General features: G+C 38.8%; 1 protein-coding gene across 2 annotated transcripts in view; it reads right to left on the bottom strand.

Annotated features, from left to right (window-relative positions):
• The window catches only part of itfg1 (integrin alpha FG-GAP repeat containing 1), a 258,075-nt gene that overhangs the window by 15,198 nt on the left and 228,889 nt on the right, over positions 1-13,988 (bottom strand). For both annotated transcript variants that reach the window (XM_035946300.2, XM_023265997.3), the window contains exon 15: positions 7,055-7,179. In XM_035946300.2, the coding sequence (XP_035802193.1) occupies positions 7,055-7,179 (125 nt within the window). The remainder of the gene's footprint in view (positions 1-7,054; positions 7,180-13,988) is intronic.

Raw genomic sequence — 13,988 nt, 5'->3', positions numbered from 1 at the left:
TACCACATATGCAATCACATACAGATTTTCACAAGATACACATACAGACACACACACTCTGAATATGTATGCTAAATCCTCTGAGGCAGAGTAATAGGGTCCCATGGTTTCCTTTAGCTACTGTGACGTGGCTATTTTAAGCCGTGCATTTAAGACACAGTCAGCCGGCTACATGAAATAAATTGCTCTGGCTGTAGTGAGCAACACTGTTCTTTTTCCTAGTGTGTGTACGTTTGTGTACACGTGGGTGTGCATATTTGCATGTATGATTAAGTATTTCTGTGGCGGTTTGTGAAAGAGTTCAGCCTTCTGCAGAAGTAATAATCTCTGTCTCTGACTTGATAAAATACACATTGTCTTTTCTCATCCTGTAACGCAACTCATCACAGCAGAGCAGAGGTCTGCTTTAAACACTGAATTTACAGGTGAAAAATGCAACCACTAACTGTGCCTAAGTATGCACATAAAAGTACACACAAATTCTCAGTAACGTCAGGTAATTCCAGCAATAGACTGACAACATCACATCTGAAGAAAAAAGTTCTGAGTGAAAGACAAACAGATTCTGCAGCTAGAAAGTATAAAGTAGGACAAGAGAGAGATTAATGTAAAGATTAAGATGTATTATTAGATATTAGTAGAGTATTACACCATATTTTGACAAAATATAGATTTTATGTAATACTACTTGCAATATTTTTTTACTATTACATTTGTTTCTTGTGTCTTATTTGGAATAGTACATAGCACTATTCCAATAGCATCCAATAGAACAGTACAATGTTATTTGAAACCGGTACAGAGAGTGAATGTTTAACCTACATTTATGTTTGACTGACCAGTGAAGGGCAACCCTGTTTTTTAATGGCACAGAGTCAAATTAGAAAAACAAAGAGAAAAGAAAGAAAAAAAAAACAAACCAAAACAAAGAGATGCTAACACAGTTACCACAGTGGGATAAATAAAATCATTTAAATGTTCTGGTTTGGGAAGATACAGCAATATGAGAAATCCTAAAAACTTGCAAACGCATTAAATATTCAATTGATAAAGTAATTAATTAAAATGCAAAATAAAACACATATAACAACTAAACATGAAGTATGGCAAGTTTAAAACCAAATTCCTGAAATGTCCATTAGATATAAGTGTATTCATTTTAAGGAAGTGTTGTATTTTGTTCGAGGAGTCAGGTGCACTAAAATTAAAAGCAAGCTCATGTTTCCTTGTTTTCTGTGTTCAGTTTATCATGTTAATGTTACAGTAAGCATACAAATGGATTTGTAACAAAGTCTGAAGTACTGAAGACATTGAACAGATTCTTGGATTGACTGTCACTTAATAGGCTCTGCACACTCATAATTCTCTTCAGTCAACTTGCAGAGTTAAGAACATTAATGACATCTTAGATAAGGGAGATCATCAAGACATTTTTGGTTGCCAGTCCAGTCTGAGAAGTTTCTGAGCTGTTTTTTTTTCATGAACATTTAAACATGCTGAGACAGTTTCACACCTTCACACCTGGAAGCTGCAGTGTACAACCACAGCCTGATCTGCTGGTCACCAAGCAGCTCCACTGGGGCTGGTGGGGTTAAGGCCCTTGCAGAAGGGTACCTCAGTGGTGATAATGAAGGCTAGGGGGCAAATTGTTCTTCTCACTTTTCTGGGCCAGATTGGGAGTGTAGACAATTTTGTTGGACCTGGGGGAGATAACCAAACAAAATCCTTCCAACTTCCACCATGTTGTTTGTCTAACTACCCAAAATATGCAAGGGTGTACCTTTACAGGGGAACTCTGGTTTATTTCAACCTGCTACATCACCCTTTAATAAGGCTATTGTGCCTCTGTGGCTCATGCTAACTTTGCACTTCCATTGTAGAGACTCAGGGAAACAAGGCATCACACAAAACAGTGACCACCATACAGGGGCCATTAGCATGAGCTTCCTGCTGCTTTTTGAAACCATTTGTTTTGGAGTCTGACTGAAAAGAAACACAGAAATTAGGGAAGTTGTTTATCCGTCTTCCAGAGTGGAAGAGCAGCATATAAGCTGGAGTTTGATCGGGCAACAAGTGCAAATATCTGTCTCAGGGTGCCGAGGTGGAGCTTTGAACAGAGTTGACCATTAGCAGATTCTGTTAGAAAACAGAGCACATAAAACTGGTGTTCCTGCGTTCAATGCTCAACTTCCTACTGAGGAGGAAAACTTTTGAGGCATAATTTAAAACCTGTTGATGCCAGACTTGGAGAATCTGGTTGAATGAAAGTCTCTTTTAAATACAGTTGGATCATTAAGCTGAAGTTAGTCCTAAAGACAGTATCTTCAAAGTGGCACAAAACTTTAAATTAAATTTCAACACAGTTAACTGTTAAAATTTACACTGCTCATGTTCTGTTTCAGGTGATAATATTTGTGTTAAAGTTCAAAAAAATCATTGCTTATATCTGTTTTCAGTCATTTAAATGTATTTTTTGCACAGAAGAGAGCTTGCACAATAGCAAAACCTACTGGCTGTTTTTAGTTCAGCTGTCTATGCTTTGTTCATTTTGAATTAAAACTTTATTCAGGAAGTAACTTGTAGAAGTTGACAGCGCATGGAGTAATCTGCAGCTTCGGCATACGTGAAGTTGTGATTGTATCATCGTTTCACATTTTGCTTCGTTCAATAAACCCGTTAAACTACGGCCAGGGTTTTTGATTGAAGTGGAGTATTTAGCTGCCTGTCGTAGATGTTCAGCACGCATCGCGGACAGAACAGCTCAGTTTAAGAACACTTGCTTGCAGCTCTCATTTTGACAGCAGTTTGTCTTTGCATAAGTTCAAGTTTTATTTTAGTTATTAGCTGCCTTAGGGCTCAGCATCCAGTGATGACATTTGACATTAGACAGACACACTAGCATTTGCCTACAGCAGTGCTTTGATTTCTAAAAGCTCAGCATCATCATCATCAGTCTTTGTAAGCTTTCCTATCCACATTTTTCTGAGTTCGTCTTGATTTCACCCCGGTTAAGGCATTCAAGGTTGTACATGGACTCATTAGGGATTAGGAGTTCAGACATATTAATAATAGAGGGGTATCATATCCATGATATAATGTCCGTAATCGTGCTGTTAGCTGGGAGGAATTAACATTTCCAGTTGAACATTTGGCTGAATCTGGAAGTGCCAGTTATCTTTAATTGTGACTCTTCGTTTGTCATGAATTGAAAGGAACTACATCTTGCAGCTATTTTGAATAAGCGTGCAGTGACAGCATTGCTTTTTACAAAACAAGCACATTCTTGCCGCCAGCCATTGTCGCTTAGGTCTTGGAAAGCACTGCCTTCGGTGTGGCAACTGGCAGGGGAGCAGAGCTGGAGACGAGTCAGCCTCCACTACCGCTGCCTGGGAGCAGATCCAATCTGGCTGTTTGGAAGAGAAAAGTGTTCCCAAATCTTCAGAGAGAGAGAGAGAGATACTCTGGTTCAAAGACAGGGAAACTGGCACACTATGAGAAAGCGAGGGAAACGGATGCAGAGATGGAGGGTGAGGGAGACAGAGAGAGAGTGAGAGTGACAAGTAGGGGACTGATTAGTGAAGTAAACCACTGTGAGCAGCAAAGGGAATCCCCCGGGTGGAAGATAAGTGAACAGGAGGAGTGAGATTTAAAGAGAAAGATTAGGAGGGGGCGAATAAAAGAGAGGAATGATTGGACGGAAGATGGAAGATATCCAAGTAGATTTTACAAAACCTCTCCTTCTGTGAAACAGCAGGCAGAAAGTCTCATTGTGAAGGAGAGATTGTAAAGGGGACAGCAGGGAGATAGCAAGATAACGGGAAGAAAATAAAGACTGAAGGAAAGCAAAAATAAGAGAAAGACGGATCAAGAGAGTTAACAAACAGAAAGATCCAAACCTGTCGACTGAGCAGGGTGGTGTAGTGGTCAGGATTGCTAAACCTTCTATTTTCTAAAGGGCTTTCACAAGCTTCTCGTGCTCATTACAAGTAGATTTGGTGGAGTTACCCCACTCTCCAGTCCCCCTGAGTGAAAAAAATCTACTTTGCATAATGGGCCGCATCTTTAGGCATTCATTAATTCACTTTGTAGAAGGAATGGGTGAGGAGGAGGAAAAATTAAAGAAAAAATTATCACAGTCCTTTGCATAGCAAAAACGAACATACAGAAAAGGGACAATAAAGCAGCTCATTTGAGATGAGTGTTCTTGGTGCACTACAGCTTCTGAGTCGTGGGCCAAGCTATCTGCAATTCTAATCAGCTGCTTGACGAAAACCTTGGTACCACACGGGAGGGGGGAAAAAAAGCCCTGTCATGCCTAATATTCAGAGTGACAAGTGCAATGCGAGAGAGAAAGCAGAGCTGGAGATGAATGTGGAGATAGTGAGAGAGCTCAACTGAACACAGCTGACATCTGAGGTAGTGAAGTGTAAAAATGTAAATGATTAATAGATGAAAACCATAAAAACAATCAAGCATATACTATATTAGTATAATGCTATCTTGTCGTATAAGAAGACGCACATATAGACTGTATCCAAAAGTCATTCATACATTGTCTACTCACGAGGTTGCTAAACAAATCTGTGTGTGACAGCAAAAAAAAACAAGGTTGTTGGTGGTTCTGTTCCAGTGAGGAGTTTACTGCACCTTTATCATTTCCCCAGATGATAGCATCACTGATCCCATACATTAAACAGAGCTGTGTATTTTATCTGCAATAAAGAATCTATCTGCTTCTGATCTGTGTCAACACTCAGTCTTCATTCTTTTTAAAAAAAATCGGTGTATGAGCATGGAAATAAGCTTTTTCACTCCTCGATTCTACTGCCAAATCTCGCCTTTAGTGAGACGTGGACTGCAAAATATGCCTCTTCAGAGGTAGCTGCAATCCAAACATTGTTTACAACACCTGAAAAAATACCTAGCCTGTCCTCATTAAGCAGGAGAAGCACAGGCAAAAGAAACTGAAAATCCTGCAAAAAATAAAATACTGCTTGCTTGTAGTTAAGAGAACCATACTGAGATCCACAAGGAAGCCAAAGTTTTCCATTAGAAAACTGGTGAAAATGAAGAACTGATTGGAGTTGTCTTGCTTTGAACTGTTTAAACTGTTTTCAATGTTAAAAAAAGACAAAATAATTATGCAAATTATAGGTTTATTGCATATTCTTATGTGCTACGCTCGTGCAAAAATTCTGAACACAAATTTTGAACAGCTAATTGATATAAAACAAGCATCCCATACTTTCCTGCATCAACTGTTGCTTGAGTGAAAAAAAACAAACTTCAGCCTTCAAAAAAATGTTAGAAAAAAACTACTGTCTTCCTATGTACAATCTCTGACAAGACCATGTATTGTTTGGAAATGATGCTGTCTGTATGTATATGTGTGTATGCATGATTGTGTGTATGCTTGTGTGGGTGCTTGTGTGTGGTGTATGTTGCTGGGGAGGGGGTTGGGGGTGGGGTTGAGGGCGAATGTGGGTGATGGTGTTTTCTGTTGCTTGGGACCCCTAATTATAAGCACTTTTGCTTCCCTGGGGTTCGCTTTCATGTACATCTGCTGTAAACTGCCTTGGTAGAATATATTTATCTTTCTCTGTGCGTGAATAAAATATGTCTGAATCTGAATCTGAACCAAGCATTAAGTGTTTTTGCAAGATTAGGCACACACTGATGATCATGTTCAGCATTTCAACTTGATAAGAAAATAGATAGTGGGAATCCCCACTTCAGCATTTTTAAAAAACATCCATCAAACCAGTCTCACAGTCCGCGAAAGAAATGTGTTACATCCAGCTCATTATGAAAAGAAGCTTGAACAGTAGGAGAAAAACAACAACCTTACTCTCTGCTCACGACTTTAAAAGAGCTGGAACTGCTCTAAACACGAATTAGTGACTCATTTGATGTTTTTCTTGGCAAGTTTTCTGGTTCTTAACATCATAATCTTGAAGCTTTTTTTACACTGCTCTCACAGCCATTTTTCCCTCGTCCTATTGCATAATCATTAAATGTCTCAGTCAAGCATGCCATACTTTATTAAAGTCAGGATAGGTTAGGCTGCTGAGAAATGTCTTAATTACTCTGCCAAGGAACGGTGGAGTTAAGTGAAGATCAGCATATGTTTGTCTGTGAATCTGTTAATCTGTGAATCTGTCTGTCCGTGTGCAACACTACTCAAAAACAGACGAACAGATTTGGATGAAATTTTCAGGGAAGGTCAGAAATTACACCAGGACCAGCTGATTAGATTTTGGTATTGATGCAGCTTATAGTCTGGATCCACAGATTTGTTAAAGATTTCCCATTGCGAGATATAGCTGCTGGCACGGCGTCACTCTAACCATGACGTGAACACTGTGTGAGAGTTACCTGCTGATGATGACATGATTGCGATCCTACTACAAATTGACTGTGATTTATCAGTTGGAAATCATACAAAGAATAGTTGATTAAACTGTGGGGTGTTTCTGAGTCCCATCAATTCCTGCCGCCCACTACATATTTGGTCACGCACTGTAGCAAACCCCAGCCAGACAATGGTGAAGCTACTGATGTTTCACAAAGCCTTTATTTACGTTCAGCCATCAGCCTTAGTTTGAAAACAAATTCAACTTTCTGTCCTTCACTCCTTTCTTCAGGAAACACCATAAGAGCTTGTCCCAATTGCAGCTAGGTGCTTCTAAGTTTATACACATCTGTTGCGTTGGACAGCAACACAGTGTAACCATTTTCTTTCTTCTTCACGTGAATTTTCTGACTTTTCGGCAGCGTCTTCGTCATGTCAAGAAACCGCTTTTTAGATAAACACTTTGTGTACCGCTGGAATGATGACCAAAATAAAAGCCCATAACATTAAAAATATGCCTTCAAAATAAAAGCATGGAGGGAACACTTATTTCAACACTAGCAAAACAAAGGCTTACCAAAAGTGATGAACTGATCAACAGACCTTTATAAGAGTAATTTGGTATCCATACATAACATGCACATGCATAACACATGGCACTGCAGAGTGTTGAGGTCATATAACCCTCTCATATTTCCTCACCGTCTCTCCAGGCTGGCGGGGGATGCCGACAAAAAGGTGGTCGAGGAAGTTGGCGCTTCTTCCAAGGCCCAGCACAGTGTAGGGCAGCTGAAGGGAGAAATGGGCCGACTGGCTCAACTGGCCAGCTGTGGGATGGGAGACAGAGAAAAAATAAAGGTTGTTAAACCTATAAAATGTATACAATCTTCCCAACAAATGCTGTAACAATATCACGAAATCTCAAACTACGGGCTATGTACTATTGGGTTTATGTACTATACAGATATCTGTGACCTCCAAGATGGATAATACTGACTTTAATGGCCTCCTAACTTTTCCTCTATGGCCACCATGATGTGGATATTTTTGCTTTTAATAAAATGTCTCAACAACTATTAGATGGATGGAAGTTGGTACACTTATTCATGTCCCTATCAGGAGGGATTTAGTGGCCCTCAATCATCAGGTCAGACATTTAAAGTTTTTTTTCCAGTAACTGATTAAACATCTTGAAACTTCCATCCATTATCTATACACCGCTTATTCCTCACTAGGGTCGCGGGGGGTGCTGGAGCCTATCCCAGCTGACTCGGGCGAAGGCAGGGGACACCCTAGACAGGTCGCCAGTCTGTCGCAGGGCTACATATATAGACAAACAATCACTCACACATTCACACCTACGGGCAATTTTAGAGTAATCAATTAACCTCAGCATATTTTTGGACTGTGGGAGGAAGCCGGAGTACCCGGAGAAAACCCACGCATGCACAGGGAGAACATGCAAACTCCATGCAGAAAGATCCCGGGAAAGCCGGGACGCGAACCAGGGATCTTCTCGCTGCAAGGCGAAAGTGCTAACCACTACGCCACTGTGCAGCCCTATCTTGAAACTTATCTTTGCATTTTAATGTTACTTGTTTAAAAGTGTTTTTCTCTATGAAAATAATCTCTTCCTTGCCTTAAAATTACCTAAATGCAACTTGACACTATTGCTTCCTCAAGAAAGCAGGGATCTATGTAGTCTCTGTCTCTATCTCCACTCATCCCTCAATCTCACTCGGTACAACTCTGTTCAGACACTGTAAGTAGCAAATTCCAGAGCTGAAAAATGGAGCCAAAGCTGAAGTGTCAAATACTGTATTTCCTCAACAGGCCACTTAAGGCTGTTTACAGCCTGGTACAACCGCCCCTCCCCCCCAAAAAACAAAACTGTATTAGTCTCTGTAGCTAATTTTCCCATTTGTGACAGCTGTACAGAAAGTGACTTTTTACATTACAATAACATTTAGTGGTGGGACGGGATTAAAAAATTAATCTAATTAATTACAGGATTGTAATTAATTAATCACAATTAATCACACTGTCAAATAGCAGTATTTGACACAATAAGTGAAGTTTTTTAAATCCAAATAAAATTGTGGTTGACAGTTGAATCAATGAATAGACATATACATGTTTATAATTTAAGATTTATACAAATTTTAAAATGGGACATGTAGAAAAAGTGATTTTGATGATTTAAAGCCTGGATTTAGTTGTTTTTTCACTGTATGGCACATAACATCAGCATAAGTAGTTCAAGGAGTTTCAGAAAGTTGAAAATCCATAGATTCATTCTGTTTTCATTGTTTCTGGGTCTGAGAAATGGTGTAATTTTGATGGTTCTTTTTTTTTAGGAATACACATTTTTATCTGTGTAATTTTTTTTATCAATAAAAAGTTTATAATTATCTTATTAAAAGACAGATATTTTTGTTGCTTAATTTATTCCTTCTCCAAGGAGGTGGAGCCTCGACAGTGTAATAACTTAATAAAATTGTTTGTTTCATTTCTATTTATCTGCATTTTTCATCTGTCTACTACATTCACCGATTACTGCAAAATCAAAGTGCAATTATAGCGATTATATTCAAAATTTTAAGACTTTCTGTAAACTGGTCTATTATGGGATGGCTACACTGTTACCCATTAGCAGGACTGTCGTAGCTAACGTTAGCTCTGGTGCTAACAGCAACATGTTTTGCATTGAGGTGATACTGTTGGCTTGAAGTGATGCGGTGATCAGAAAACTCTTTGTTGCACAATTTACACACAACTAGGCTTTTATCCGAGCTGACATGAGGAAGATTTTTACAAGAAAACTTTCTGCCCAACAAGCTCAATCTCATCTTCCTTTACTGTTCACCAGCTAACGTCACTCAGTGCTTCCTGTGCTTCTTCACTGCAGCTGGCAAACAGACTTCAGGTTCATTACTGCCACCAACTGGGCTTGAGTGTTCATCAGAGTTACTGGTGTGCCAGAAATGAGGGAACTGAGAAAGGTGCGATTAAATGTGTTAATTTATTTAAGGCGTTATTTTCGGTGTAATTAATCAAAATTAACGCGTTAAAGTCCCAGCCCTAGTTTAAAGTTATGCATATTTAAAGGTGTGGCTGCTTTAATAGATGGGTATTGCAACGGGACAGTTTATGGCCAAAAGATGTTTGCATGGCTGCCACAGCTCCACTCATGCTCCACCCTTTGCTCATTTTTGGATTAGACGAATGTTAGTGAGCCATCGCCAAGCTGAGGTCGGCTGCTCATCAGAAAACCGATGGGGGTCGTCATCAGAGATGGGTAGGGTAGCCAAAAATTGTACTCAAGTAAGAGTAACGTTACTTCAAAATAATATCACTCAAGTAGAAGTAAAAAGTAGTCATCCAAAAAATTACTCAGAGTAAAAAAGTATTTGGTGAAGAGACTACTCAAGTACCGAGTAACTGTTTGATTGTAATGTCCGATTTATTTTTTAGAAATGATGTGATCAGACAAACAAAAATGTAAAATAATGTGCAAATTCTGGTATTTCCAAATAATATAATAAAAAATAGGAAAAATAAACAATGTCTTTACAAAATGACAAGTTAAGGCACAAGAAACAGAAATGTCCAAACCTCAGTTTTTGAGAGTAAATGTAAAGTTACTGCCCACTTCTGGTCATCATGGAGGGCTCTTCCATCTTTGTATACAGTTTTACATGCATACACTACTGTTCAAAAGTTTGGGGTCACCCAGGCAATTTCAAGTTTTCCATGAAAACATACACTTTTATTCATCAGGAATAACTGCACAAGGGTTTTCTAATCATCAATTAGCCTTTCAACATGATTAGCTAACACAATGTAGCATTGGAACACAGGAGTGACGGTTGCTGGAAATGTTCCTCTGTACTCCATGCAGATATTTCATTAAAAATCATCCATTTCAGGCTAGAACAGTTATTTACCACATTAACAATGTCTAGACTGGATTTATGATTCATTTAATGTTATCTTTATTGAAAAAAAATGCTTTTCTTTCAAAAATAAGGACATTTCTAAGTGACCCCAAACTTTTGAATGATAGTGTAAATGTATGTACATACTATATTTAAATCTACATACGTGTTTGAATGGGAAACCAACTCTGAAGAAGAATAATGACACAAAGTCCCACCACACAAGTTGATCGGAATAGTTTGTTAGTTTTGTTTCACATGAAACCCTGAAGATCTGAATACGTGTTTTTTAAACTGTCATCAGTACACGACTGTTTAAAGGTGAAAATACTCAGCCACTGCACTGATTGCTTATTTGCTAATGATATGTCTTCCAGCACATAAAAACACCATATGGACATAGTATAAGGAGATGCTGATTGTCACTGAAGGGAATCTTTAATTTGCTTTATGGCCAAAAACTGGCAAAACAGCCAATGTTGCTGCAGACTCTTAGTCTCGTTGCTGAATTATTGATACATTTGAACTGTATTTTGGCACACACAGGGTTGTTTTAAATTCAACACACTAGTTTGTGTAATTCCAACACATGCTCATGTTTTTTGGTAGAACGACTTATAGTCCCCTCATAGTGATCTACAATAGTCCATTAAGTCCAAAACTACAAACAAAAAATAAATAACTGAAAAGTTGAACACAAAATGTCTTCAGTTATCATAATATCATAATTCCTAAAATATGACATAAAGGATGCTTTACCAACATATTTTTTTTGCCCACAGCCCTGCTCATTTCTGACCCTGGTTTACAATCATATTTCTAGTTTTCAACAGTTTTAATGAATATTTAAAATAGCTATTCTTATTTGTACACAGCATTTTGCTCATTATTTTTTTTTAACATTCTGTAAACAAGGCATCCCATATTCTTTGTACATTTTCATTCTTCATTTTCTGCTCAGTATATCTGATTGAACTATAAACATAACCCCTATCTGGTTTAGTGATCAGTTCCGCTGCAACAGTTCTGCTTTCCCAAAGGGACCATTAAACTTCTACATAATGTCTTATAATGATTTCTAACCTGAGCTATTTTTAAAGACTGATAGGACTAAAATGTACAAGTAAACATAATGAGGGGGATGACAAAGCAACACACAAGACAGTCTGAGCCAGAGGGACTGCAGCATGAGACATTGTGTTCTGACATGAAAAAGCATCAGAAAAGATACAAATCAGAGTGAGACACCTGAGGCCAGCGCAACACCTCTCCCTGTTTCCTCACCCAACCTCCCTCCTCGTCCTCCATCCTGTAATCTACCCCTTCTGACTTGCTATTCACATCCAGCCCTGAGTATTTTGTATCCTCCTTTCTGCTCATCTCTCTATTTCTCTTTCCTGATACATTGCTCCGATTTGGCCTTTTGCTTTCCCTTCTTCTTCTACTCCTTCCTCCTCGTCTTCTCTCTCCTTTTCTCTCTCTCTCTCTCCCCTTCAGCTGCTGTATCTCGCCCACGCCATCCAACTCTGCCAAGCGCAGTCGACATAAATCAACCTCTATGTGGTAAACAAAGAATGAGAAGGATGGAAGAGGAGAGGGAGAAAGCCTCAAGGCAGTCAGTGATCAGAACTAATGTGGATGGACTGCGTATTGCAGGCCGAGAGGAGCACAATAACTATGCTTCTTTCTCTATTTTCTTTAACCTGTGCATCACCTCAAAGATTTGCTGGTTCATTTCTGACCATTTAACCTGGACTAGGGTCATGTCTGGTCACCTAGATACATCTTTGTATAAAAGCTCTTCCTTTTTGCACAAATATAGCTGCCGTTTTACCTTGGGGACGTATGTAGGGGTACAAATTGATGAGCCAGTGGTGAAAGTGACTAAGTAACCAGTAATTGTATGGTGTTAGTGTGATGAAAGCCTGTCCTTGATGCTGCAATGTGCATGCTCTGGTTCCAGTCAGTATGGAAGCTAAATGGACGCCATCGACTTTTGCAACCTTCTACCAATAAAAAAAAAAAAAAACTTTTCATTAATCACGTCTCTTTATGTCTCGGAATTTCCCTTGCTTGCAGTTGCTCTATGTATTCTACTTTCCCATCTTTTTTGTGCTGGGTCGTGGTGTTGTGAAGAGGCAGCATAATTGCATAAATCGCACAGATAAAGATAGAGAGAAATATCGACTGCTTCCAGGAAGAGCTGGGCACAGTTTCATGGACACTGACCTGTTCAGGGTAGTACAAAGCTCTGGCTTCTAAAAGACATTGAAGTTGAATCCTGGGGTGTCTGACATTTACTGAAAGGCGCATGTGTGTGTGTGTCTGTGAGAGAGTGTAGGCAGGAGAATTGCACCAGATGGGTAAAGTGGAAAGCTGTGTGGGATTTGATGTGACTGTTAATGATGATCTAGTAAGTACAGTGTACTGAAGCAAAAAGGGGAATGAAAAGAGGGATATCTGGGTCATTCCAGAATTGGAGGATATTTTACATCCCACCCATCAAATTTCAAATAATCCATGTAAAAAATACTAAAATGTGCAGTTGTTGTGCAAATGTATTTGTCCTGAGACCAAATCTAAAAAAAAAAAAAAAAATAGGAGAAAAAATGTTTTAGAATATTTTTTAAATACCAAATAAGTCTGGAGTTCCCCCTAAAATGCAATTTTTTCTCTTGGCCCAGCCTCCCTGATGACCAAATTGAATCTCAAATAAAATAGTTAAAATTAAATTTCTTTGTAATAATTTTTTTCATTGTTGTCTCTTGTAATCGTGGGAACATTTTTGAAAATCAACATAATATTTTGAATAATAACTATTATGCATGGAACGTGTTTGCCACAACATGCATGCAACCCTGTTAACATAACCCTTTTAGCTGGTAGAAGAAGAAGAAAACAGTGAATCACACAATTCGATGGAATTAACATCATCAAACAGTTTTCCAAAAGCATGGGTAGAGCAAAGTTACGTCCTCTCTTCTATTTTCCACATTTTCAAAACATTGTCACCCATGTGACCCACATATAAAATAAGATTCACAGTTACTATTTCTTTATAGCCACTATACTGCTATGACTCTAGGGATGACAGTGTTGTTCGGCTGGTCAGTCAGTTCACCACATTGGTGACCGCTGGAAGTATCTCAACAACTAATGAGTGGATCAACAAAAAAGCTGTCTCCTCTAGCAACAGTTTCAATATGACATTTTTGCTTATTAGTGCTCTAACTTGACAACTACTAAGTACATTGCCATTGAAGCTAGTCTGGATAACAGAAAAATATCACAATGGTTGCACTGGTGTGTCCAACTTTTTCATTTAGGTGTATCAGCACATAATTTAGGTGCATGCAAAGATCTTCACTGTGCTTTTTAGCAGCAAAGCATAACTAGAAAAGCACTCAGAGAGAACAGTACTCTGCCAAGGTTGCTCATTCCCCCATATGGCATTGTCAGAAATTCAGCATTTATTTATTTAGTAGTTATTGATGAACAGAAATCCCGGCAACATAGAATATGGCCATTCAATACAGCTGTACCCACAAACAAAATGACCTTGCGCTGACCACAGGTGTGTGTTACACATGTACACGTTATGTATGGATACCGAATTGCAGGACCTAAATATGTAGCGGGCAGTGGGAATTGCTGGGACTTGGAAACACCCTCACAATTTAATCAATTGTTCCTGTATC

Source organism: Amphiprion ocellaris, chromosome 1, assembly GCF_022539595.1.
Source record: "Amphiprion ocellaris isolate individual 3 ecotype Okinawa chromosome 1, ASM2253959v1, whole genome shotgun sequence".
NCBI classification, from domain to species: domain Eukaryota; kingdom Metazoa; phylum Chordata; class Actinopteri; family Pomacentridae; genus Amphiprion; species Amphiprion ocellaris.
Note: the sequence above shows the minus strand (reverse complement) of the source record. Positions and strands in the feature narration are given on the sequence as shown.